Raw genomic sequence first — 25,817 nt, forward strand, 5'->3', positions numbered from 1 at the left:
ATCAAAATAACTGAGGGTTGGACACGGTCTGAGAGGGTGTAAATTTAGATACTGCCTATGATAGTTAACGTGAAGGGCCATATGATAAATGTTTTGCTATTTTTGAGGTTCGACTGCGATTTAGTCAAATTACAAGGTAGGTTTCGTAATTTGATCAAACTACAAATTAACCCAAACAATTTTTGCACCGATATCATTTGCTTCTGTGATTATGAAATTAAGATGAGTGTTTAGTAAGATATGACTGTGACGTCTGAACTAATCAAAACTGGATCATTATTTCTTCTGGAAGCTTCGTGTTTGTTCATACATCATAGTGATATGATATTTGTAGTTTATTCGGCACAAATTTGCAAATCCAAAAGTAAAGAATGCGTGTAAAATGATAATTGATTTGACCCAATTTTTTTATATCCAAATTCCCCAATCTTCCGTCTATAAATCACCGAAAGGTCCAATTACCAAAACCACTTTAGAATAAAGTTCCCATATCCAAGTTTCGACCGTCCATAACTAAAGTACAGAATCTTTGGAACATTTTCTTCAGAATCTTGTCGTAAATTCATGGCAGACTCCTCCGGGAACAACCATCCTCCCACACAGCCTACGCCAGCTCCCACCGCGGTTCCGGAGGCTACTCCGCCAATTGATGAGGATCAGACCAAGTGGGGCACTCGTATCATGGGTCAACCAGCAGCTCCAACAACTCATCCAGACAATCAGAGGGCCGCCTCATGGGTCAATCAGCACCACCCCTATGTTGTTTACTCACCTGTGGACAAGCCTAGCGAGAACCCTTGTGAATCTGTGATTCATATGTTCAATTCTTGGAGCCATAGAGCTGAAACTGTAGCAAAGAACATCTGGCACAATTGTGAGTTGATCGTCCATCATGGCATTTCTTTCTTTCTTTTTGTTCTCTTGCTTTTGTTTGTGCTTGATTAATTATTATTGATATCTTGAATTGGCTTTCTTGATTGGTATTGAGAAAATGGATGATGGGATTTTATTCCCAGAATTGAAATTATGGAGTTCTGTTTGGGTTGTATTTAGAAGAATTAAGTAAAAAAAAAAAATACTTGGGCAGTTCTTGGGATATGATGTATCATGGATGTGCAATGAAAAGTTGAATTAGAAAACAAACTCCTGTTTCTTAAGTGATGAGTTTACAATACAATTTTCTGTTTCTTAAGTTGATATGTTTACCTTAGACATTTCATGCTGGCAGTTTTGACTCTTGAATTGCATGACTGATCATATTGAGAATAAATATAATGGTTTTATATTCCAAAACTAGAATTGAGGAGTGATGTTGATACATGAATAAGATGATTCATTTTGCTGCAGAGTTTTCTGCTTTTTAGTTGTTTGTGTTATGCCATTTGTGTAAAATACAGGGAACATGTGAGATTGTTATATTTGGATTGGTTGTGTTGCCATTATTGAATTATGGAGAAAGGAAAAGAGGGGCTAACTTTGTGTAATTGCAGTGAAAACTGGACCATCGGTTTCTGGAACTGCATGGGGAAAACTTAATTTGACAGCAAAGGCGTTGACTGAAGGGGGATTTGAGTCTCATTACAAGCAGATATTTGCTACAGATCCAAATGAGAGGTTGAAGAAGACCTTTGCTTGTTACCTTTCAACCTCAACAGGTCCTGTTGCTGGAACTCTTTATTTGTCAACAGTTCGAGTGGCCTTCTGCAGTGATCGTCCCTTGTCCTTTAGAGCTCCTTCTGGCCAAGAAACTTGGAGCTATTACAAGGTATAAGAACAAACTCCTGTCTGTAGAAATTACTTTCGGGTCACAAAAGATTCAGAAGTCTACTCTTTTTTTTTCTTTATTGGTGGGAGTTTGCTCTGTTTTTTGGTCAATTCGTACGATTTCATTAGTTTGAATACGAGCCAGGTTCAGACTCTATCAAAACCTTTACTGCTTACCCGCAAAATTTTCACTTTTTCTGAATGTTGCCAAGGCAATGTTTGGATTTTGCGTCTGTGTAGTTTGTCTCATGTTTGGCTGGACCTTGAATTTACAAAGTGAGGTTTATTATTGTTCGATTGGTAGAATTAAAATGAGCCTGTTTACAACTGTAGAGATGATGATTAACAGCTATCTTCAAGCTTTTTTTTCTTGATTTTGGTACTGATTTCAGTCACGTTAGGTATTTTCTCTTTGACTTTATTAGACTCGTTGAGTTTGTGAGACTCATTACATGACTAATTTCTAGCGGTATCAAGTTCAAATGTCATTAATACCATCCTACAGAATGCAGTAGCTAATGATAGTGATGCAAAGAAGATCAAAAAATAGATATGTGGATGATTTTTCTATGGTTCTTCTGATGATAATGAAATCTACTTACTTTAGTTGCTAAATCTTGTTAAAAGTTGGCGGTTCTCTAACATACGGATCCATTTGACAGGTTATGATACCTTTCGCAAACATTGCGAATGTGAATCCTGTTGTGATGAAACAAAATCCACCAGAAAAATATATTCAGATTGTGACAATTGATGGGCACGAGTTTTGGTTCATGGGATTTGTCAATTTTGAGAAAGCATCGCATCATCTCTTAGACAGCGTTTCTGATTTCGGAGTTCGTCAAAATGCTTCGATACCCATCGCAAGCTAGCAGTGTGTTGTACTTACCTTTGATATGGCCTTAGCTTATATGCGTGGTTTTTTTTTGGTTTGTTTGCTTTCATTCCTTTCGTTTCATTTGTTTGATACTATGAGGAGTGTGTCATTGTGTCCTAGTTACAGAGCAGTTTAAAGTTGAATGAGTTTTGTTTGTTTAGACTTTGCTAGTTCTGTTTTAGGGTGCAATGGGGGCAAATGAGACATGCAAAAAATTTGGACCGGACTGATCAGTTCAACTGATTGAACCACGAATCAGTCTGGTTGAAAGTTAAAGCTAGAATGGACTAAAAACCATTGAGAACTGGTAAATCCATTAAAGCTGGTAAAATCTGGATGAACCGATTAAATTCAATTTTGAGTACTCTTCCTCATTTGACCCAAAAGTGTTTTTAAAAGCAAACCAATTCGACCGGTTAAGCCATGAATTGGTCTGGTTGGAAGCTAAAGTTGGAATGGACTAAAAACCATTGAGAACTAGCAAATCCATTAAAACCGGTAAATTGTGGATTAATGGGTTGAATCCAATTTTGAGTATTCTTCCTCACTTGACCCACCGAACTTATTGACATTCATTCATATTAAAAGCAACAAACTAGCAAACTCTAGAAAAAAAAAAAAAAAGACAGCTGTCACCCTTCTTCCTCTTCTCCAAAGTTCCAAACTATATCTTCTTTTGTGAGTTTGTCGAAAACTCTCTAATCTCCACTTCTTTCTCTTCTTTCTAGTCTATTATCTTTTTCGATCCAAAACTGAAACTCCATAACTTACCTACATAAGAAGTCAGATAAGAGTTTACTTTTCATGTGTAAAGGTCTGTGCAAGTTTTTTTTTTCTATTTATTTGTCAGTTTCTTCCTTTCTTTTGTGGTTCAAAGTTTTTTTTTTTCTTTTTTTTTTTGTCTTTTTGTATTTTTGGGAATGGTTGCCCATTTTAACAATGATTCAAAAAATTTTCTTCTTTTGGAGTTACATTTAGTCTCTTTTCTTGTTCTGTTCAGTTGAGAAAGTGATAATTGGGTAATCATGTTTGATTGTTTTAGTTTGACAAATTTGGGCAGAAATTTTTTCTAGTTTTTCTACATTTTATGTGTTGTTTTAGGAATTCTAGTGACATTTTTTTTTCTCTATTTGATGTATTCATAATTTTTGAATTTCTCTAAAAATCCTTGGAAAATTTCAAATCTTTTGGTGTTTTTGAATATTTTTAGTGTTCAAATTTCTAATGTGTTTAAATTTTGTTTGGATTTTTTGCTAACTCATTCCTTATTTTTCAAATCCCTCGCATTTTCTAGTAGTAAATGATGGGTTAACTTGTTAATAGGACATGAACAGTCAAGACGCTCTATGGAATGGGTTCAGCCTTTTTAAATTGGATCAGACTCAATTGACAAGTCAACTAAATGCATGGCAAATTTACTCTAAGGTACACAAGCTATGGTGGGCATATATATATATATATATATATGAATATTAAAACAATAAAAAATATAAAAAATTAGTGATCCAATCAGTTGAATTGGTTGAACCAATAACATTGGACCGATCACTCAATCGGGTCAATCCTCAATCCGACTTTTAAAACATTGCATGCAATACATGAAAATCTTCTTCCTTTCTTTTTGGACAATTAATTAAGTTTTCCAATACCAATTTACATATTCCACCATAACATCAGTGTACGGATGCAGAGTCTATGATATGGCCAATAGCCACACAGGATTTCCAGAAATTAACCATCCTTTTATTAGCAATAACCTAAATATGCCCTCAAATTTGTAGATCCTCCACTGTGGTTATAATACTGGTGATTTCAGTGCTGGCACTCTCATACACTTCGCTGCCATCACTATTCTCCAAAGCACTCACTTTCAAAGTGAATTTGTAAGTGTAACATGCTTTCAGTGGAAATCTTTGGTTACAATTTATGTTGCCTCCTCTCTTGTTTTGGTACCCCGGATAGTTCTCTTTTCTAAATTCAACTTTGTCTTTCAGTTGTAAACCTGCACATTCTGCTAGCTTCTCAACTTCCCATCTATTGTAGGGATAATCATCCCTAACGGTTACATGAATTTCACCTTCTTCTAGCAGCATTTCTTTGGCTGTTTTGAAGTAAGCTGCAATCAGATCTTGGTGCATCCTGTAATTTTGTCAACCCATCCGAAAGGAGCCAAAAAGAAAGTGGAGTAAAGAAAATAGCAAAGATTACTAATTAAGTAAACAAATTACATGCAGATCAAACTCAAAGGGCAAAAAATGGTTGGTCAAGTACAATGAACTAAAGTCCTTCTATAGCCATTTCACAATTTTAAATTGGCGACTAAGGAATTTTTGTCATCCTTAATCACCTTGTTCATTGGAGAAGATAATACATTGACTCTGTATGGTAACTTGCCACAATGAACTATTTCAGCCCTTGAGGTTTTTTTCTGTTTCCTTGTTTCTTAATTCACAACACTTGAACATTGGTACATAAATTCAGAAATTAGACAACTAATATGACATCAACAATATATAGTCCATCTGAGAAACAATAAAACATTATTATTTTCTTAAGCTGGAGGTCTATTTTCTGAGCTATCTTGAATATCTCGAAGGGATACTTGCACCAATAATCTAGAATAGCAGTATAGGGTTTGGTTTACAACAACACTAGTACTTCAATACAATAACTACAAAATTTTACAATTTTTCAAGCAAGTCAATATACAACTGCAGAAGACTTCTGTGTGCTTTATCAATAGAAATCTTCACTTACCGAATAAGGATGGAGTCTCTTTCACGTAACCATCGATAATGCCCTGCGTGGGGAAAGTTAAATAGTATGACATCAAATTTCATGTACTTCAGGTATGGATGCTCGTTCATGTTGTGGACATCAACTTGATACAAAACAAGGCCTCTCAATCTTTTCAATTCCTGAAGATGTGCTGTGCTTGTCCAATGTCTCACCCACAACATCGCTTTTAAAATAAAACAAATTTGTATAAGAAATGCATATATAAAAAATGTGAAACGAATTTCACTTATAAACCAGAAATGCATGGATGCCATTAGTCAAGATGAATTCACACAATGGACAGGTTTTTGTCCTATACATGGTGCCACAAAATCAAACCCGCTAAACAGTTTAATTGGATTTAGATCAAAATAAGATACATGAGGATCATGTTGATCTTAAAACCTAACTGAAAACTAATAAAAATTCAGATTACGAGTTGGAAGAGATAGAGAGAGAGAGAGAGACGAACGAAAGGTGTATATGCATATGTTCTTGGGAAATAGTTTCTCTGTACCTCATTTATCATACATAAAAAACAAAGAAATGGAAACAGAGAACTACTAATAAAATACCTTCAGTATGAAGACATGTTGCCACCATGTTTGCAGCACTGCCAAAGGCTTTGGCTAAACAAGCAGAAAATGAAAAATCTCCTTCACCTACTAGCAATATCTTATGGGAACTACTGTAGTGCTGAATCCATCTTTCTTTTGTCTCGTTATTTTTCATCTCTAAATCTCTCAAGTTCAAAGATCAGCCTTTGAATTTTAGGAAATTGGCTTTATTTCTTGTAGGTAAATTCCTTGTTTTGTGTGAAAGTAATTTTAGTTATTTGAAGTAATAGGTAAGGAATATTTCCTCTTTGTATGAGTTTAGGAATTAGAAATTATTTCTTATTCTGTATAAGTTAGGAATTAGTAGTTATTTCTTACTATTAATTGGGTGTTGGTCAAGTAAAGTTACTTGCAAATAGGTGAGGGTTAGCATACTACAATGTGGCATACAAGACAGTCATGTAATCTTTACATGAAGTGTGAGAGGTTGTTGGGGGGTGAAAGAAATTATACAAGAGTTGGGTTTCAATTCAAGTTGTATTCTTATATAGAATTTATTCCCTCATAATAAAGAAACCACATTAAACCATGGATGTTCATGGTTAGATCCTAGTTTATTATTGAGATCAAGTGGGTTGGTGGTTACGACCAATACAACAATTAATAGGTAACATCCTTGTTTCAAAGGTTTGGTAAGAAGTATTGAAGGTGAAGGATGGGAAGAAAAAAGCATGGAGATACTTGACGATAAGTTTAGATAAGTAATTCAAGAGTTAAAGAAAAAGTGGAGTCTAATATCGACTTTGGATGTGAAATAATGAAGATGTTCTCGCAACTTTAGTGGTTGAAACTTCATCCATTCTTTGGATGGTATCACGTATGTTGTAAAGAAATAAAAGAATCTAATTTCTATGTATTAAAAGACTCTAACCGTTATAAATTTTTCATTATAGGTGGAGTCTTGAAAATCACACATGGAGAAATAATCCTAAAGATAGAAAAAGGATGATAATTTTACTATTTGTTTGCATCAATGGTTAGAAATAGAGCTTACAAAAGGGAAAAAGAAGTTGCAAGTGGTGAAGAGAAGAAAATCCTGCGGTAGACCCGGGCTAGATACACATGTTTATTTGCTGATTGGATCAATTTGATATCAGAACTACATTGATTCAAGTGTGTAGTTCAGCACTATATTATTTGGCAATTGAAGGCAAGTGGTTGTTAAAAAAAATTAAGTATTCGTTAAGGTGGATATTTATTAGGAAATTAGTTTAATTTATTTTAAGCAGGTTCCTTATTTTAGGTGGAAGTAACTTGCTTCCTAATTGTTATAGTTACTTGAAGTAGGAATCAAGGAATATTTTCTATTTGTATGAGTTTAGAAGTTAGAATTTATTTCCTATTTTGTTTAAGTTTAAAATTAGCAGTTATTTCCTATTATTATTTGGGTGTTGGTTAGGAGATTATTTGAAATATTATTTAGAATAATTACTGTAGCACTGTTTGTGATGTGATGTGATGTATGTGAGATAAAAATGTAATTAAAAGATAAAAAGATGTGTTGGAAATTGCATTTGTGATGCAAGCAAATAATTTCTGGCCATTATTTGGCTATCCAATAAATAGGTTGGGGTTAGCGTAATATAAAGTGGCACACAAGAGAGCCATTAGTCTTCATATAAAAGTGAGAGAGGGCTCTCTTTGAAAATGAGACAAATTATACAAGAATTGAGTTTAGATTTCAGTTGTATTTTTTTTATGAAATTTATTCTCTCATAATAAAGAACAGGTGTTCTTTTGATGAACGTTTGCTTGATAATAAAGCCAATCACATTAAATCTTGTGTCTTTTAATTTCATTCTTGTAACTTATTATCATTAAATTATTCTCAATAATAGTTTATTCCGTGTCTGAGTCCCAACACCGAATCTTCGTGCTAGTAGGGAAAGAGATGATCTTTGTTAATGGTAAACGAATAAAGGGCAATGCTCTTTTCCCTCCTTTGTTTTTGCTTCTTGTGTAAGCGTTGTGAACTTGAAGCTTTAATCGGACGTGTCGCTATCACAAAAATTATCGGGATAGTACCAGAATTTTTCCTTCTTGTGTAAGTATTGTGAACTTGAAGCTTTAATAGGACATGTCGCTATCACAAATTATCGGGGTAGTACCAGTACTTATCAGCATAATTTGAATTAGTTACATCTACTTTCCCTAAGTTTTGAGCAAATTACAAAATGAATATTATGGTTTGATCAAATTAATTACCCCTTATGAGTAACGGTATGAAAAACCACTACTGAAGGTAGAGAACTGACAAAGCTTTGCTGGAAAACCTCTTGAGGTTTGTCCAAATTAATAAAAAGACAACAAGAATACAATTTAACATAAAACATATTGTATGTAACCCACGGAAAAATGAAACCCAAATTAAAAGAAAAATACGCACTTACTAAATACTAGTAAACAAGGGTTTAAAAAAATTTAGAAAATTTCTTGCCTATGGCTTATTTTAGTTGCTACAACATTTTTTTCGACCAATGTTTTGCATCCAACAATTATGAATTTTATTTAAATATATAATCGTTGTACAATAATAAAACTTAGCTAAACTACATGGTTTTTTGTCAATACATATAACATTTAAATTTTAACCTTAATTCTATAGAAGTATCTTTCTTGTACTTTTACTTTTTTTTTTTTTGTTTTTAAATGGCTGTCTTCTTACAAAAATCTTTAAATTTTAATTCTTAAAAGGGGATTTAAAATTAATAGCTTATTTTCTTTAGAGTTTGATCATTGATACGTTGATATGGAAAATGGTTTTTAATAGGCATAATTTCAGAAAACTCCTTTGAGGTTTCTGGCACTTTCACTAGCCTCCCCTGAGTTTCATAAATTACACTGACCTAATTTCTTTTATTTTTTTCATAAAAATTTAGTCCAAGCGCCATCAATGTAGTAGTATTTTCATGAGTGAGATAATATTTTTATTTCACAAATGCCCTTTTGCTTATTATATTAGTAACAAATTGAAAATCATTAAAGGTGAAAACAATTACTAAAGTTCAGCAGGTAAAAATGCAATTTAGAAACTTGAAAGCTATAGCAAAAACCTGAAGCCATCTTTCAACAGAAACGCCAACGGCTAGTTTTGTGCAATGGACATTTTTATTATTCTTGTATAAAAACATATAAACTCCACAACTAGCTCTATTCGGGGTACGAACTTCAATATTTGCGGTGAAAAGAAGTGATCCTGTTGTGCTATATTGGAAGTTGATAATGAAAAACTTGATGTAGAAATTATGCCCTGTTCAAGCCATAGTGTGGAATCTTGGAATTCACCCACGACTTTCACCATTAAGAACACATATTACAGCTACAATTGTAAGGCTATAGTGAAGATATCTGAGAGCAAAAACAATCTAGACAATTTATACTTTTGTCGTGCATAGTACGAGTGTAGACACCAAATTTTTTCCAAAAATTTTGTTGATTTTTATTGTATCTTTATTTATATTATTGGTTAAGTAATATTTTTTTGTGTTATTTTGTTAGGAAAAGAAAGAAGAAATGAAATTTTAAAATATCCTTCATTTTTTTCGCCCAATCGAAAAAAAGAAAGGAAAAAAAATTCAAACAAAACCCAAGCCAAAGCTTCACAAAAACCCAAGCCAAAACCCAAACAAAATCCAAGCCAAAACTCCCAAAAGCCCAAGTTAAAATCCAACAGAAGTCTGGAAACGAAGGAAAAGAAAAGAGGCCCATCAGTCCATTTCCCTTTCTTTCATAAAAAAAAAATTTAAAAATAAAAAAATCAGTCCTTCGCGCTATATCCTTCTACCGTGCAACAAACCAGAAATCGGTAAAAAGAAGTTGCAAGAATTTTTCTCATTTTCTTTTTATTTTTTTTTCTTTCTTTCTTTCTTCCCAAATTTATTAGTACAAAAGACAGTTCATTCCTCTCCCAAATCTTCTTTTTTAATAGCTAATCAAATGGTTAGAAGAAACAACACATCATCATTTTCTAGAAGAAAATCTAGCCACATATCACTTTCTACAATCTAAAGGTTTATTGGTTTGAAAAAAAAAAGAGAAAAAGAAGAGAGTTTGAGGTTTTCTGGATAGAGGGAAACGAGTGAGGGGGTAGCTGCACAAGATCTGGGGGGTGAGAGGAGAGAGGAGAGAAAAACAATTGGGAGAGGAGGCCAAAAGAGACAGAAAGAGAGAAAAAAGAAAGTAAGAAAAGTATAATATGAAAAACATTTACATCTTCGTTTGGATTAGCTGTTTTTGGGTTTGTTTGTCAAAAACACCACTGTAGCATTTTGAATCTGAAAAACAAGTCCGTTTGGATTAGTTGTTTTTTGGGTTGTTTTTCAAAAACTATATGAAAAACTTTTACTGTAGATTTTTTTGGATTATTTTTAGAGGTATTTTTGAAACATATTTTTGAGTATTTTTAGAATATTATAATTTTTATATTTTTATATAAATATACATTTATGCATTTATAATCCATTTACATTTACAAATGCATAGATGTATATAATTATAAATGAATAAATTATAAATAAATATTATATAAATGTATAAATTATAAATTATAAATTTTATATTTTTATATAAATATGCATTTATAATACATTTATAGATATTTATAAATAAATATATTTATATATTCATATAAAATATAAAAATGTATTATATTATATAAAATACATAATATAAATATATTTATAAATGTATAAGTGTATATTATTATAAATGTATAAATTATAAATGAATATTATAAATATATTATAAATTATAAGTGTATATTATTATAAATGTATAAATTAATACATTATAAATATATATTAATATTATGTAGAAATGTATTTATATAATTAATATAAATGTATATATGTATTGATATTATGTATAATTGTAAAATTAATATTATGTATATTAATATAAATGTATTAATGTATATAATACATAATATAAATGTATATTTAAATGTATAAGTGTATATTATTAAAAATGTATAAATTATAAATGAATATTATATAAATGTATAAATTATAAATATATATTAATATTATGTAGAAATGTATTAATATAATTAATATAAATGTATACATGTATTAATATTATGAATAAATGTAAAATTAATATTATGTATATTAATACAAATGTATAAATGTATTATATTATATATTATACATAATATAAATGTATATTATAAATATACATAAATATGTATATATTATGTATAAATGTACATTTATATAAATGTATAATATATTATACATTATATTATATATAATTTATATAACATATAATATTTATGTAAATATATTATAAATATATAAAAATATATTATAAATAAAATAAAATATTTATAATATGTATGTATAAATATATAATATTAGAAATGTATAATATATATAATATACATTATTATTAATATAATTTATGTATAATATACATAATTGAAATATACATATTAATATATATTAATATATATTATAGAACAAAATTGAATAAATATATTTATAAATTTATATATAAATAAATGTATTTATATAAATATATAATATTTATTTCAATTGATATAATATATATAATATTATACATAATTGAAATAAATATATTTATATTAATATAATATATATATAATGTACATAATTGAAATATACATATTAAAATATATTAAAATATAATTGAAATATAAATATTAAAATACATAATTAAAATATACAAATTGAATTATACTTATTAAAATATACAAATTAAATATACATAATTGAAATATATTTGGAGTTGTTTTTGATATATTGTTTGGATATGGTGTTTTTGAAGTTGTTTTTGAAATACACATTACTGTAGCATTTGGAATGTGAAAAACAGCTTTTCAAAAACAGGTGCAAAAACACTCAATCCAAACGCAGCCAAGAAAAGTTTTCTGCAAAAAATTTTTGAGCCAGAGCTGACTGAACAGCCTTGTTTGTCTGAGTTTTCTGATTTCATATGAAGTTCGTTTTGTGAGATTTTGTTGCTGCACAATTTATGATTGTAGGGGAACAATTTTCGTCTTGAAAATCTCTAGAAAAAATGTTTTTAAAGCCCTCAAATTCAAGCCCAAATTTGTTGGATCATCAACTCTTGAACCTCTGCGACAGGAAGCTTTTTGCTTCATTTTCGGAATCACGGCACGTTTTCTTGTGATTTCTAATCCCTATTCGAGTTCGCCAGCTTCCTCAAGTAAATATAGCTTCCTTCTTTGGTTGATTTAATGTTTTGCATGTGATTTTAAGTCATTATATGAGTTTTCATAAGTTTTGCACCTTAGATCTCATTTTTCTCATAATTTGTGGTATTTAATGGTCGTGTTTGATGTTTAAATGAACTCATGAGGTCATGAGAAGCATGCTTATGCCAAGATCCGACCTTAAATCCCGTTAAAAATGAATTCCAGTGAGATTCCAGTTATGTTGGCTAGAATTTTTTCAAATTTTGGCGGGATTCCGGCGAGTTGACCAACTGGAATCGTCATCCTAGCCAGTCGACCCGCTGGAATCCTCTTCCTCCATTTTTCTCTTTTTTTGTCACATTTTCTTTGTTTTTGTTTGTTATTGTTTGATCTTCCAAGGCCAGTTGGGTTAATATTATTTATGCTTGTAGGCTAAGAAATGGGCTGTTTGTTTATTTTTTGTTTGGGTTTATGGTTGGGCTAACGAATTCAAGCCCAATATTTTGCTAAGTTTGAGTAGAGCTGTAAACGAACCGAAACGAACCGAGTATCTCATGTTTGAGCTCTGTTCGTTAAGCGATTCGAACTCCGTTCGTGTTCGTTCGTTAACTTTCGAACTCTAAATCTGTGTTCGTGTTCGGCTCGTTAAGTAAAGTTCATGTTCGTGTTCGGCTCGTTTAACATAAATGAGCCGTTCGCGAACACGCTCGAAAAGTTCGAATCCAGATTATTCTAGGCCTTAAATATGCAACACAAATCATTAATCATCCTAAAAAATAACTAAAATACTAAATGACTAAATTCCATTATTCAATAACTGCATAACCAACATTAACATAAAAACAACAAATAAAACAAAGTAATTTGTCCTTCAAATATAAAAATTTAGCCATAAGACAAGTACAAATTTTCGGCAGCAGCCAATGGGGAAGGAAAACAAAAGTAAGGTCGGAAAGGGAAGGGGAATGTTTTAGAATTTCTTATGAGTAACCCTAAAATTTGTCAAATGACAATTATGTCCTTGTTCGCGAACGCTCGTTAAAATTCGCGAGCATGTTCGTGTTCGCTCGATTATTAAACGAACACAAAAATTCGTTCGTGTTCGTTCGTTTAAGGCTTTCGAACGAGTTTTTAACGAATACGAACGAGTCGAAACGAACCGAGCTAACGAACAACCTGGTTCGTTTAACAGCTCTAAGTTTGAGTCTGGTAAAATAAGTTGGGTTGGGATGATACGATCTAGTTTAATTTTCGCTGACCAATGTGGTGTAGCCCAATTACCCTAAGATAGCCCAGCATTTTTTATGAAATTTAAACAAATTTTGTAATTTGGCCCCTAATCTTTTGAATTATTTTATTTTGACCCTAAAATTTAGATTTATTTCAGTTAGTTCCTTAATTTCATTGTATTTTGGTCCCAAAACTTTATTTTTATGCACTTTTGACCCTTAATTTTTTGAGAATTGTAATTTGGCTCAAAAACTTCTCAATTTTTGTAATTAGGTCCCTAATCTTTATTATTTTTTAATGACAATTGTTTATCTTCTTTAATTGTTAATCATGCTTCATTTAAATGCATTTAATTTATAAATTTTAGGAATTTTTTATGTTCATTCATACTTCTTTAAAATAATAAAGTGAATTTGCTATGTGTTTACATCTTTTTCAAAGTGTTATCAATTAAATTGGTTCCTTGACCCTTTTGTTGATTTTGGAATATAAATAAGGCAAACTCTACCTCATTTAGCCACTACTTCAAAGGAGGTATCCTCTATTATTTTTTAATCTCTTTTTTTATGTGCTCCTATGCGTTTTATGTGTGATTGCATGTTTTAAATACTTTTTCTTTTATTTACTCATTTTATTTATTTTAAGCTTCATTTATTTAATTTTGTTATTTTTTTGGAAGGCATTTTAATGCCAAATTGTAATGGATAGGTTTTCCCCTTTTACCCAAGAAAATATATTTAGATAGATAAATGTAATAGATAGGTTTATTATTCCAAGGTTCCCTCTTAGATTGTAGTTAGAGCTCTCAAATGTAATAATTAGGTCTTATTTGCTTGCATGCTTGTATGCTTGGATGCTTACGTGTTTCTTCGCCTTCTTAGGGTTTTTTTACATCTAAATATTTTACTTTTGTGTTATGTGCTCTATATGCCTTATGTGTTTATTTGCATTATTTATGCTTTATATGATTTATTTATTTATTTATAATGAGTTTATGGCGTCATTACACTACTTCAATGCTAGTTGTGACTTTTCTCCTGATTTTTCACTAGTCTAACATTAGTGAAAACTTGTAAAAATGAGTTACTCCAATGCTAGATCATTTAGGCCATTCACGTACTAGATTCATACTCTGTATGACACTTATTGCACTTCATTCATTTTTTCCATTTTTATGTTATTTTCATTTGCATGGAATATCCTCTTGTATTATTCCCCTTATTCTTATATGCATGAATCATACCATTTAGACTTACATTTTATCTAGTTCATTTGCTTGTTTAGATTAGAAGAGTCACCCTTTGAATATGGAAAATGGGTAAGTATGACTTTTTAACCTTAGCATACTATTACCTCTCTATAAGGAGAAAATTGTGTCACAAATCTTAGTCTCCTGTACCCGTTATATTGTATTCCCTTCTTTTATATATATATATATATTTATTTATTTATTTATTTTTCTTTTTCTGAGTTTCATCTGTTGCATATTCATGATTTCTTCAAAGAATCATTTTGGGTTTCACAATTAATGTGATTTATACCAATTAAACTTTTAAGAGACATCTCGTCCCTCTCGATACCCCTAAGTCGAGGTTTACACCCATATAGAAGCATCCAAATATGATAAATTTTATAAGTTATATTAGAAATTTTTTTTACTAAATCTCACAAATAGTCTTAGTTAGGTTGAAAGGGTATCTTAGATCAAATCTTTGTCTTTCCGTTCTTCAACCATGACTCCTGAACTCTTTTCTCTCGTTTTCAAAGATCTGGAGTCGTCTAAAACCCTAAACTCCTTTAAAAATATATATTTTGAATAACTTGGCACACCTAAACTCCATACCAAATGACGACTCTTCTTTTCTAAAAATCCTTTTTAGATTAATATTTTGGGTCCAAACCGTCGCATTCTCTAAATTCCATTTTAGGCATTTTTTCTTTATTTTTTAAAATCAAAAACTCATTTTTCTAACACTATTATTTTTATTTTCAAAAATGGGGCGCGACAACAAGTACTTCAAATGTTATGATGGAAGTGAAGAAGAAGTTATCAACAAAAGAAGAGATGACAATTGAGTGAGAGAAAAAGTTAGCAGCAGGAGAGTAGATGGCAATTTTGTGAGGCAATTGCAATTATTATTGTTAATTACACATAAAAAAATTTGGAAGAGTGATGGTAATTTTAGTTATTATTGTAATTACATGTCAAAAAATAATTATTCCTCTTAAACATGGTTATATCTTTTGATTACTTCATGGGATAATTTTTTTTCAAATAAATGTTAGTAATAAACCCAATATCTTTGGACACATAAGTAATTTTAACCCTGATGATATAAGTAAAGGCCGAAAAATCTAATAGAGAAGGTCAGTGTAATTTTTAAAACTCAGGGGAGGTCAATAAAAGTGTCAAAAATCTTAGGAGAGGTTTCTAAAATCATCCCTTTTTAATATAAAAAATGCAATAGTGGTGTCTAAAGAAACTATAATAATGATCAAAGCACTATTGTTTATTATTGCCATTTGGCTAGAGTTTTTGTTACGTTATACGTGACCTACAAGGAGCTTAAAAAATGGTTAGGGAAATAAATAAATAACTAATGATCTCGTCAAAAATTTTGTTGGGATGCAATTGGCTAGTCAAATTGCTTATTTATTAAAAGTTTGGCTATTTAAATTATTTTGGACTAAATTAAACAAACAATAGGGTTCCCACGTCATTTGGACAAATCTCAGGAGAGGAAATATAATTTGGCCCAATTTTCAAGGGAAGTCAACGCAATCAACTCAATTTATAAAAAGGTACAGCTTTCGTACTGCATATATTTTGCTGATACAAGCTTTAGGGTTAATTTTAGAAACCTCTCCTCAAGTTTGCAATAATATCACTCGATACCTATGACTTTGAGAAACCTCAGCTACCTCTCTTATTTTCAACTTTCAGCAACTTTATCAACTCATTCCAAAAAAATGATTTTAAAACTCATTTTAGGAGAGATAAAATGTTTCTGTTTCAAAATTACCATTTACTTATGGACTTTTAGTTTTCATAAAATGCCAAGTTAAATCCTTAAGAATTACAACATATGAATGAGATTGAAAGACCTTTTGTAGTTTTGGAAGTCACCGTCCGGACAAGAATGTAAAAGAAAACATTGTTATAATTAGAAAAAACATTTGGCACATTAAAAATACCTCAAACAGGTTTCTAAATATATTGTTAATAATTTATCTTTCTCTTTTTTTTTTTCAATTTATTGATCTGGACAAAAAGTTAGAATATTACAAAAATTCTAAACAATTTATAAAATTCTAAATTCATCCAAAAATAATTATTTATTCAACCATCTTTCAAATTCTGCTAATTATTAATTCTGCTAATTATTTATTCAACCATCTTTCAAATGTTTTTCGTGTGTACATGTCCTAATCTATAAATGGATTCAGATTTTTTTGTCCTATCTTAGATGAATTTTTAATTTTTCTTTCTGTAACAATCAGATTTTACCGAAATATGAACATTCCTTGTAAAAATATCTAATATGTTGACATTTATGTATAATCTCATCAAGCTTTGGTTATTATAAGATCAAATGAAATGGTACAATTGTTATGGATCACTGGGTGATCTCTTTTTTTGTTTTTTTAAGCATTAAGGATGAGATTTTTTGTGGTTAATTCATAAGAAAAAACTCTGACTCAATTTGGTGATGACTTTCTGAGCGTTCTAATTTAATTGTGTGTGTGTGTGTGTGTTTCTTCTGTCTATGGAAAAAAAATTCATAAGAGAAAACTCTATGTGACCATTTTTCAGAAGATGCTTTAAGCTGTGGTAAGTATTATATAAAACATGGATTGTATTTATAAAAGAAAGGGAAAGGAAATAATTGAAAGAAAAGTGCTATAACATGGATTCTTTTTTTTTTTTCTTCCTATTTCTGATGACAGTTAACATGGACGCCATTTGATAAACGTTTTGTTATTCATGACGTTTGACTGTAATTTCGTCAAACTATGGGGTTTGGTAATTTGATCAAACAGCAAATTATTATTATTTTTTTTCTGCAAACAATTTTTATACCAATTTTTACCCAAATTATCCACTTCAATTTTCCAAATCCAAAAGTAAAGAATAGTAGAATACATGTAAAATGAGATAATCGATTTGACGCAATTTTTTAAATCCTCGTAGAATCAAGAATATATCCAATTTTCCCCTTCCAATTACCTAAACCACTTTAGAATAAGGCAAAATCGTCCAAAACGTCCCTCATATTTTATAAAATAACTTTTTTCGTCCCTCACTTTTAAAAGTGTAATTTTATATCTCTTACATATTTACATCGGACAAATTTAGTCCCTAACTAGGTTTCCGATCATTTGTTGGCTGAAATCCATCATGTGCAAGGCACATGATCATTTTTTAAGGATAAATTTGTCAAATTATATTTTATATAATCTCCTCTATAGTCCTCCATATTTTATAAAATAAATTTTTTCGTCCCTCACATTTTATAAAATAAATTTTTTCGTCCCTCACATTTTATAAAATAATTTTTTTCATCCCTTACATTTCACAAAATGAATTTCTCCATCCCTCACATTTCAAAAAATGAATTTTTCATTTCTCACTAATTATGTGTGTGAATATATTTTTTTAAACACATATATATGTCTATTTGATTTTACTTAATAATAATAGTATAAACACATATATGTAATTGGGCCCAAATTATGGACTATCTTCTCTTTTTGTATGATTATGACTAATATTTACCAATAGAACCTTAATTTGCATATTCTTATTGTATTTTGACCGAAAATAGTTTTATTGGCCAACTTGACAATGAATGCAAGATTATTTACTAGCTAATAACAGATGAAATCAAATGATCACGTATAATATATGGTATTCGTATTGTTAAGTGAAATCAAATAGACACATACATATATTTATGTTATTCGTATTATTAAACAAAATCAAATAAATATATACATGTGTTTAAACAAAATGTATTCACACACATTTTTTTTAGGGTTTCCCTCACATACATAATTAGTGAGGGATGGAAATATTCATTTTTTGAATTGTGAGGGATGGAGAAATTCATTTTGTGAAATGTGAGGGATGGAGAAATCATTTTGTGAAATGTGAGGGACGACAAATATTATTTTATAAAATATGGAGAACTATAGATGAGATTATGTAAAATATAATTTGACAAATTTACCCTTAAAAAATGATCACGTGCCTTACACATGATGGATTCCGGCCAAAAAATGATCGGAAACCTAGTTAGGGACTAAATTTGTCTGATGTGAATATGTAAGGGACATAAAATTATACTTTTAAAAATAAATGACAAAAAAAATCATTTTACAAAATATGAGAGACGTTTTGGACGATTTTCCCTTAGAATAAAGTCCCCAATTTCCAAGTTTTAACTGAAGTACAGAATCTTTTGAACACTTGCTATGGCAAGCTCATCCGGCAACAAACATCCTCCTCCACAGCCTACGCCACCTTCCAGGGCGGCTTCGGCGGCTACTCCGCCAATTGATGAGGATCAGGCCAAGTGGGGCACTCGCATCATGGCTCAGCCTGCAGCTCCAACAACTCATCCAGATAATCAAAGGGCAGCCTCATGGAGAGCTGAAGATCAGCAGCACCCTTATGTTGTTTATTCGCCTGTTGAAAAGCCTAGCGATAACCCTTTGGAATCTGTGGTTCATATCTTCAATTGTTGGAGCTATAGAGCGGAGACTGTAGCAAAGAACATCTGGTACAATTGTGAGTTGATTATCCAATATGGCATTTCTTTATTTCTGTTTGTGCTTAATTGATTACTATGGATATCTAGAATTGGCTTTCTTGATTGGTATTGAGAATATGGATGATGGGATTTTTTTCCCGGAGTTGAAATTGAAGAGTTCCTTTTAGATGGTTCATAGAAGCACATTAACAAAGAAATAATATATTGGCAGCTCTTGGGACATGGTGTATCATGTTTGTGCGATGAAGATTTGATTTAGAAAAATAAAAAAGTGGTTGGAAGACGTGTTTATGGGTGTTCCATTACATTTTTTTTTTTTTTGGAAAATGTGATTAGTTTACAAGACAAATTTCTGTTTCTTGAATTGATATCTTTACCTTAGACATTTCATGCTAGTAATGTTGACTTTAGAATTGCTTGGCTAATCGTATTTAGAATAAAGACAACTATTTTATATGCCAAAACTTGAATTGACGATCGATGTTAAGACAAGATGATACTTTTTGCTGCAGAGTTTTCTGTTTTTTGGTTGAGTGTATTTCCATGTATGTAAAACGCAGGGAACATGTGAGATTGTTATATTTGGATTGGTTTCTGTAGAAAGGAAAGACGATTTAACTTTGTGTAATTGCAGTGAAAACTGGACCAGTTGTCTCAAGAACTGCGTGAAGAAACTTAATTTGACCACAAAAGCATTGACTGAAGGGGGATTTGAGTCTCTTTACAAGCAGATTTTTGCTACACATCGAATTGAAAGCTTGAAGAAGACTTTTGCTTGTTACCTTTCAACCTCAACAGGTCCTGTTGCTGGAACTGTCAACGCTTCAAGTGGCCTTCTGCAGTGATAGTCCCTTGTCCTTTAGAGCTCCTTCTGGACAAGAAACTTGGAACTATTACATGGTAAAAAGACAAACTCCTGTTGGTAGATACTGCTTTTAAGTCATAAACAGTGACGAGTCTACTCTGTTTTTTTGTTAAATTGGTAAATCTCTACTCTGTTTTGTGGTTAATTGGTAGGATCTGATTAGGTTAAGTATAAGCTAGGTTCCAAGTTTATCAGAAACTTTACTGTGTACCCAAAAATTTTCACTTTCTGATGCTGGGCAATGTTTGGATTTTGTGTTTGACTAGCTTGTTTCAGGTTTTGCTGGTTCTTGAATTTATAAATTGGGGTTTATTCTTGTTCTTTGCCTCTTTGATAGGATCAATACAAGTCAGGGCAGGATAATTCTAGAGATGATGATTTTGATGACCAAAACTATCTTCGAAGTATTTATTCTTGATCTTTTACGAGTTGGGCAGGATAATTCTAGAGATAACGATTTAGATGACCAAAACTATCTTCAAAGTATCTTCAAAGTATTTATTCTTGATCTTTTACCAATTCTTGTTAGGTTAGGTAATTCAACCATTCAGAACTGTGTCACATTTGATTAGGCTGATTTGAGCTTGGCAGACTTTCTATGTGACCAATTTCTGGTTATACAAGTCGAAATGTCATTAACATCTTTGTACAGAATCCAGTAGCTAGTTATTGTGATGCAAACAAGATTGGAGAAATAAATATGTTGATGATTCTTCTATGGAACTTCTGATGATGATGAAATCTCATTGCCTTCAAGTTACAAAAATTTGCTAAAACCCGTTAAAAACTGTCAGTTCTCTGACATACAGATCCATGTGACAGGTTATGATACCTTTGGCAAACATTGCGAATGTAAATCCTGTTGTTATGAAAGAAGGTCCACCGGAAAAATACATCCAGATTGTGACAATTGATTGACACGAGTTCTGGTTCATGGGATTCGTGAAGTTTGAGATAGCATCACTTCATCTCTTAGACAACATTTCTGATTTCAGAGCTCATCAAAATGCTTCAATACCTATCACAAGCTAGCCAGTGTGTTGTACATTACTTTTGATGCATCCTTACCTCATATGCATGGTTATATTGTTGTTTGCAGTTATCCCTTTCGCTTATTTTGTTTGATGCTATTAGGATTGTATCATTGTATCCTAATTACAGAGCAATTTATAAAGTATGAGTTTTGTTTGTTTAGACTGTGCTAGAAGAAACTTTTGTTCTATTTCAGGGCCCAACTAGGGCAAATGCCACATGCAATACATGAAAATCTTCTTCTTTTCTTTTTGGACAATTAATTAAGTTTTCCAATTCCACCATAACATCAGTGTAAGGAAGCAGAGTCTATGATATAGCCAATAGCAACATAGGATTTCCAGAAATTAACCATCCTTTTATTAGCAATAACCTAAATATGCCCTCAAATTTGTAGATCCTCCACTGTGGTTATAATACTGTTGATTTCACTGCTGGCACTCTCATACACTTCGCTGCCATCACTATTCTCCAAAGCACTCACTTTCACAGTGAATTTGTAAGTGTAACATGCTTTCAGTGGAAATTTTTTGTTACAATTTATGTTGCCTCCTCTCTTGTTATGGTACCCCGGATAGTTCTCCTGTCTAAATTCAACTTTGTCTTTCAGTTGTAAACCTGCACATTCTGCTAGCTTCTCAACTTCCCATGTGTTGTAGGGATCATCGTCCCTAACAGTTACATGAATTTCACCTTCTTCTTGCACCATTTCTTTGGCTGTTTTGAAGTAAGCTGCTATCAGATCTTGGTGCATCCTGTAATTTTGTCACCCCATCCCAAAGGAGCCAAAAAGAAAGTGGAGAAAAGAAAATAGCAAAGATTACTAATTAAGTAAAAAAAATTACATGCAGATCAAACTAAAAGGGCGAAAAATGGCCGGTTAAGTACAATGAATTAGAGGCCTTTTATAGCCATTTGGCAACTAAGGAATTTTTTGTTACCCATGTCATTTTGTTCATTGGACGAGATAATATAATATAATATAATATAATATATTCACTCTGTATAGTAGCTTGCCTCAATGAACTATTCCAATCGATCCTTAGGGACTTTTGTTTCTTCACATTTACTTGAACATTGGTACATTTATTCAGAACTTAAACAACTTACTTGATGTTAACATAATGGCTCCGTTTAGATTGACCTATTTTTCAAAAATAAGTTTTTCAAATATAATGTTATAATAATATACAAATAAAAATAATTTAAAAAATATTTTATCCATACAATATATTAAATATTTCAAAAAGCATCAATAGTAAAAGTTTTTAATATACACTACTATAGTAAAATATTTCAAAAATATACTAAAAAACAACTAATTCAAATGGAGCGATAAATTCCATCTGAAAAACAATAAACCATTGTTATTTGCTTAAGATGGAGGTCTATTTCATGGCTAGCTCGAATATCTCGAAAGGGCAAAATATTTAGGCCAATAATCTGTAATAGCAGTGTAAGGTTTGGTTACAATAATACAAATAATTCAATACGACAACTGCAAAAATCACAATTTTCCAAGCAAGTAAGGTGACAACTGCAAAGGCTTCTGTGTGCTTAATCAATGGAAATCTTCACTTACCGAATAAGAATGGAGTCTCTTTCATGCAACCAAGAATAATGCCCTGCGTGCGGAAAGTTAAATAGTATGACATCAAATTTCGTTTGCTTCAAATCTGGATGCTCGTTCATGTTGTGTACATCAACTTCATACAAAACTAGGCATCCCAATTTTTCCAATTCCTGCAGATGTGCTGCGCTTGTCCAATGCCTCACCGGCAACATCTCTATTAATATAAAAACAAAAATAATGTGAAATGAATGCCTAAAAGTAAAGGCAAATTCAGTGTTGCTGATAAATCACTAATGCATGCATGCATGCATGCCCATTAAATTGAACCCTCCAAATCGTTTTTGGCTTTCAGAAACTTAGTTTAGAGAAATAACTGAAAACTAACAAAAATCAGGCAAAGACTTGAAGAGAAAACAGAAAAAGGACCGATGTAAGGAGTATATGCATTAGTTTCTCTGTCCCTAATTTATCACAGATAAAAAACAAAGAAATGGAAACAAATGAAATACCCATAACTACTAATAAACCACCTTTAGTATGAAGACATGTTGCCACCATGTTAGCAGCATTGCGAAAGGCTTTGGCTAAACAAGCAGAAAATGAAAAATCTCCTTCACCTATTAACAGTATCTTATGCGAACTGCTATAGTGCTGAATCCATCTTTCTTTTTTCTTGTTATTATTCATCTCTCTATCTCTTGAATTCAAAGGTCAGCCTCTGAATGTTTGTGCTTGGGGGGAAAGAGCTGATCTACTCTATATTTCAGGGCCCTTTAATTGAACTCAAATGTTATATGCTGAAATCAACATTGCCCATTGCAATTCCCAAAATGTTAAAAAATTTGTGTTGGAGTTAAGATATGGGGGCAGACAAACGTTCAACTTCCATACATTATGGTTCTTATAAGTTAACTTTGTTTGTTTCAATGTATCTACCACCTACCCAAGTCAGATTTTCAACGTACGATTCAAATGATACTTAAGAATTTACTTTAATCAATCTTTTAATGAAAAACGAGGATTAATTACATCTACCTCCCTTATGATTTGGCCAAACTACTAGTGGAACTCTTGAGCAGTAAAAAATAACAATCATCAGCTTTCACTTCAAAACATTTTAACAAAAGAACAGTTAGTTGACTAACGACTGTTAGTCACAATTATTTAAAAGGTAGTAGTAAAATCTCAGTATTGCCCCGCCAAAAATCTTTAATTACCTTATATTAACTATTTTCTTTTCCATGCAATTTTTATGCTCTATAATTTTTATTTTTTGAACAAAAATTATTATAAACAAACATAAAATGCTATTTTATAAAATTTAATATACTAATTGTAAGACAAACATTAAGATTAAACATATTAAAAATGGTTATCTATAACATCTTGATAATTAGTTTCAAGCAAATCTTAGCCCGTATTTCAATTATGTTTAATCTAATGAATGGTGAAAAGTCAACATATAAGTGAAGGAGATGTATTAGGAAATAAATGCAATTAAATATTTGATTCTTTCATGACTAAAACAAATTTTAAAGTCAAACTAATAGATGATAAACATATTATTCGCTCAAATTATTAAAACTAAACAAAAGTAATTTGGAAGAGCTTTTACAATCCATTGTTTATATGAATATTACTTTGGCCTAAATCAAATTGGAATGAAGAGAGTATAAAAATTAATAGAATATTTTAGGAAAGAATGACTATTTATACAATTTCAATGGATTTTTTCAAATTTAAATGGACTTATATGAGTAATATGCTAAAATTGTGTAATATAGATTCATTAAAAAAATGAAAATTGTCAAAAATTTAGAATTACAAATAAATAATCAAGTATAATAATAGAGATAAAGTGAGCATAATTGAAAAAAATTAAGAAAAGAAAAATTGTACATAAACATATATAAAGTAGGAAATTATTAAATTGAAATTTACTACAAATAATGAAGTATAGAATGATAAAAAAAAATAAAAGTTTGACCATATTCTAGTAATGGTAATAAATAATCAATGTAATTGCATGTAAAGTAGGGAATTGATAAATTAAAATTTACTATAAATAAGGAATTATAGAATAATAGAAAAATTTGAAAGTTTTTCCAAATTTTAGTAATGGTAGTAAATTATCAATCCAATAATAGGAGTACAGAATATGATTGTAGAAAATTAAAATAGGAAAACTATTGACAAAAAATAAATTGAGGCATAAATTATAAAAACAAATATAAAATAGGTGATTAATTGATTTTTGAAATTTACTATAAATAAGGGATTAAAAAAGGACTGTAATTTATTGCCATTGAAAACAGATAAAAGATAAAATTTACCAAGAAACATAAGCAAGCACAATTTTTTTCACATGGCAAAAAAAAATTTCATTTGATAAAATATAGCTAACTCAGCAATTTACCAAAATGGGAAGTGAATGGGGAATTATATATATATATATATATATATATATATATATATATATATATATTCACATAGATGAATCTTCTAAAGATGAAGATGAACCGAAAACCTATTTACGTGAGTATTAATCTGGCATACTTTGTTCAAATTTAGTAATAGTAATAAATAATCAAACTAATATTAGGAATAAAGAACGTGATTGAAGATGATTAGAAAAGGAAAGATATGAGTTGATTGATAAAAAATAAAGAAGGTACAATTAATACAAATTTATATAAGGTAGGTCATTAATAGATTTGTTGAAATTGATTGTAAATAAGAAGCCATGTTATAAATAAGGAAGCGAAAAAGGAAGGGAATTAATTGTTACCAAAAAATAGAAAAAGAATAAAAAAGACAAACGCTAAATATGTTCACATGGAAAAAAAAAATAGATAGTCCACTGGCAGAAAGTTAGAGTAGCCAACTTACCAATTTACTAGAACTGGAACTGAGCATTGTTTTATACATATATTGATATACGCTAGTTCCATTCCTATGCATTTGCACAAACACTTTTTTATGTTCTATAATTTTTATTTTTTAAACAAAAATTGTTGTAAAAGAACTTAAAATGCCATTTTATAACATTTAATATACTAATTGTAAGACAAACATTAAAATTAAACATATTAAAAATGGCTAATTATATCAACTTAATAATTAGTTTCA

General features: G+C 30.6%; 3 protein-coding genes and 1 pseudogene across 4 annotated transcripts; 2 read left to right on the forward strand and 2 right to left on the reverse strand.

Moving 5' to 3' along the window:
* The first annotated feature begins 342 nt into the window (after nucleotides 1-342).
* LOC113689009 (GEM-like protein 5) lies at nucleotides 343-2,801 on the forward strand. The gene is made up of 3 exons (XM_027206837.2): nucleotides 343-874; nucleotides 1,491-1,765; nucleotides 2,427-2,801. Exons 1-3 carry the CDS (start codon nucleotides 565-567, stop codon nucleotides 2,634-2,636), a joined length of 795 nt encoding a protein of 264 aa, XP_027062638.1. The 5' UTR covers nucleotides 343-564; the 3' UTR covers nucleotides 2,637-2,801.
* Nucleotides 2,802-4,236: 1,435 nt separating this feature from the next.
* LOC113691077 (uncharacterized protein At4g26485) lies at nucleotides 4,237-6,336 on the reverse strand. 2 transcript variants are annotated; one of them, XM_027209265.2, is made up of 3 exons: nucleotides 5,995-6,336; nucleotides 5,399-5,441; nucleotides 4,237-4,780 (listed from the first exon to the last, which is right to left on the reverse strand). In XM_027209265.2, the coding sequence occupies exons 1-3, from the start codon at nucleotides 6,149-6,151 to the stop codon at nucleotides 4,411-4,413; spliced, it is 570 nt and encodes a 189-aa protein (XP_027065066.1). In that variant the 5' UTR covers nucleotides 6,152-6,336; the 3' UTR covers nucleotides 4,237-4,410. The 2 variants fall into 2 exon arrangements, with proteins under 2 accessions (XP_027065066.1, XP_027065065.1); XM_027209264.2 differs by having other exon boundaries at nucleotides 5,399-5,603; nucleotides 5,995-6,328.
* Nucleotides 6,337-18,906: 12,570 nt separating this feature from the next.
* Nucleotides 18,907-21,277, forward strand: LOC113689130 (GEM-like protein 5; annotated as a pseudogene).
* Nucleotides 21,278-21,500: 223 nt separating this feature from the next.
* On the reverse strand, nucleotides 21,501-22,900 carry LOC113689131 (heavy metal-associated isoprenylated plant protein 41-like). The gene is made up of 2 exons (XM_027206956.1): nucleotides 22,698-22,900; nucleotides 21,501-21,870 (listed from the first exon to the last, which is right to left on the reverse strand). The coding sequence occupies exons 1-2, from the start codon at nucleotides 22,898-22,900 to the stop codon at nucleotides 21,501-21,503; spliced, it is 573 nt and encodes a 190-aa protein (XP_027062757.1).
* Between the last annotated feature and the right edge of the window lie 2,917 nt (nucleotides 22,901-25,817).

This window comes from Coffea arabica, chromosome 5c, assembly GCF_036785885.1.
Source record: "Coffea arabica cultivar ET-39 chromosome 5c, Coffea Arabica ET-39 HiFi, whole genome shotgun sequence".
Classification (NCBI taxonomy): Eukaryota; Viridiplantae; Streptophyta; class Magnoliopsida; order Gentianales; family Rubiaceae; genus Coffea; species Coffea arabica.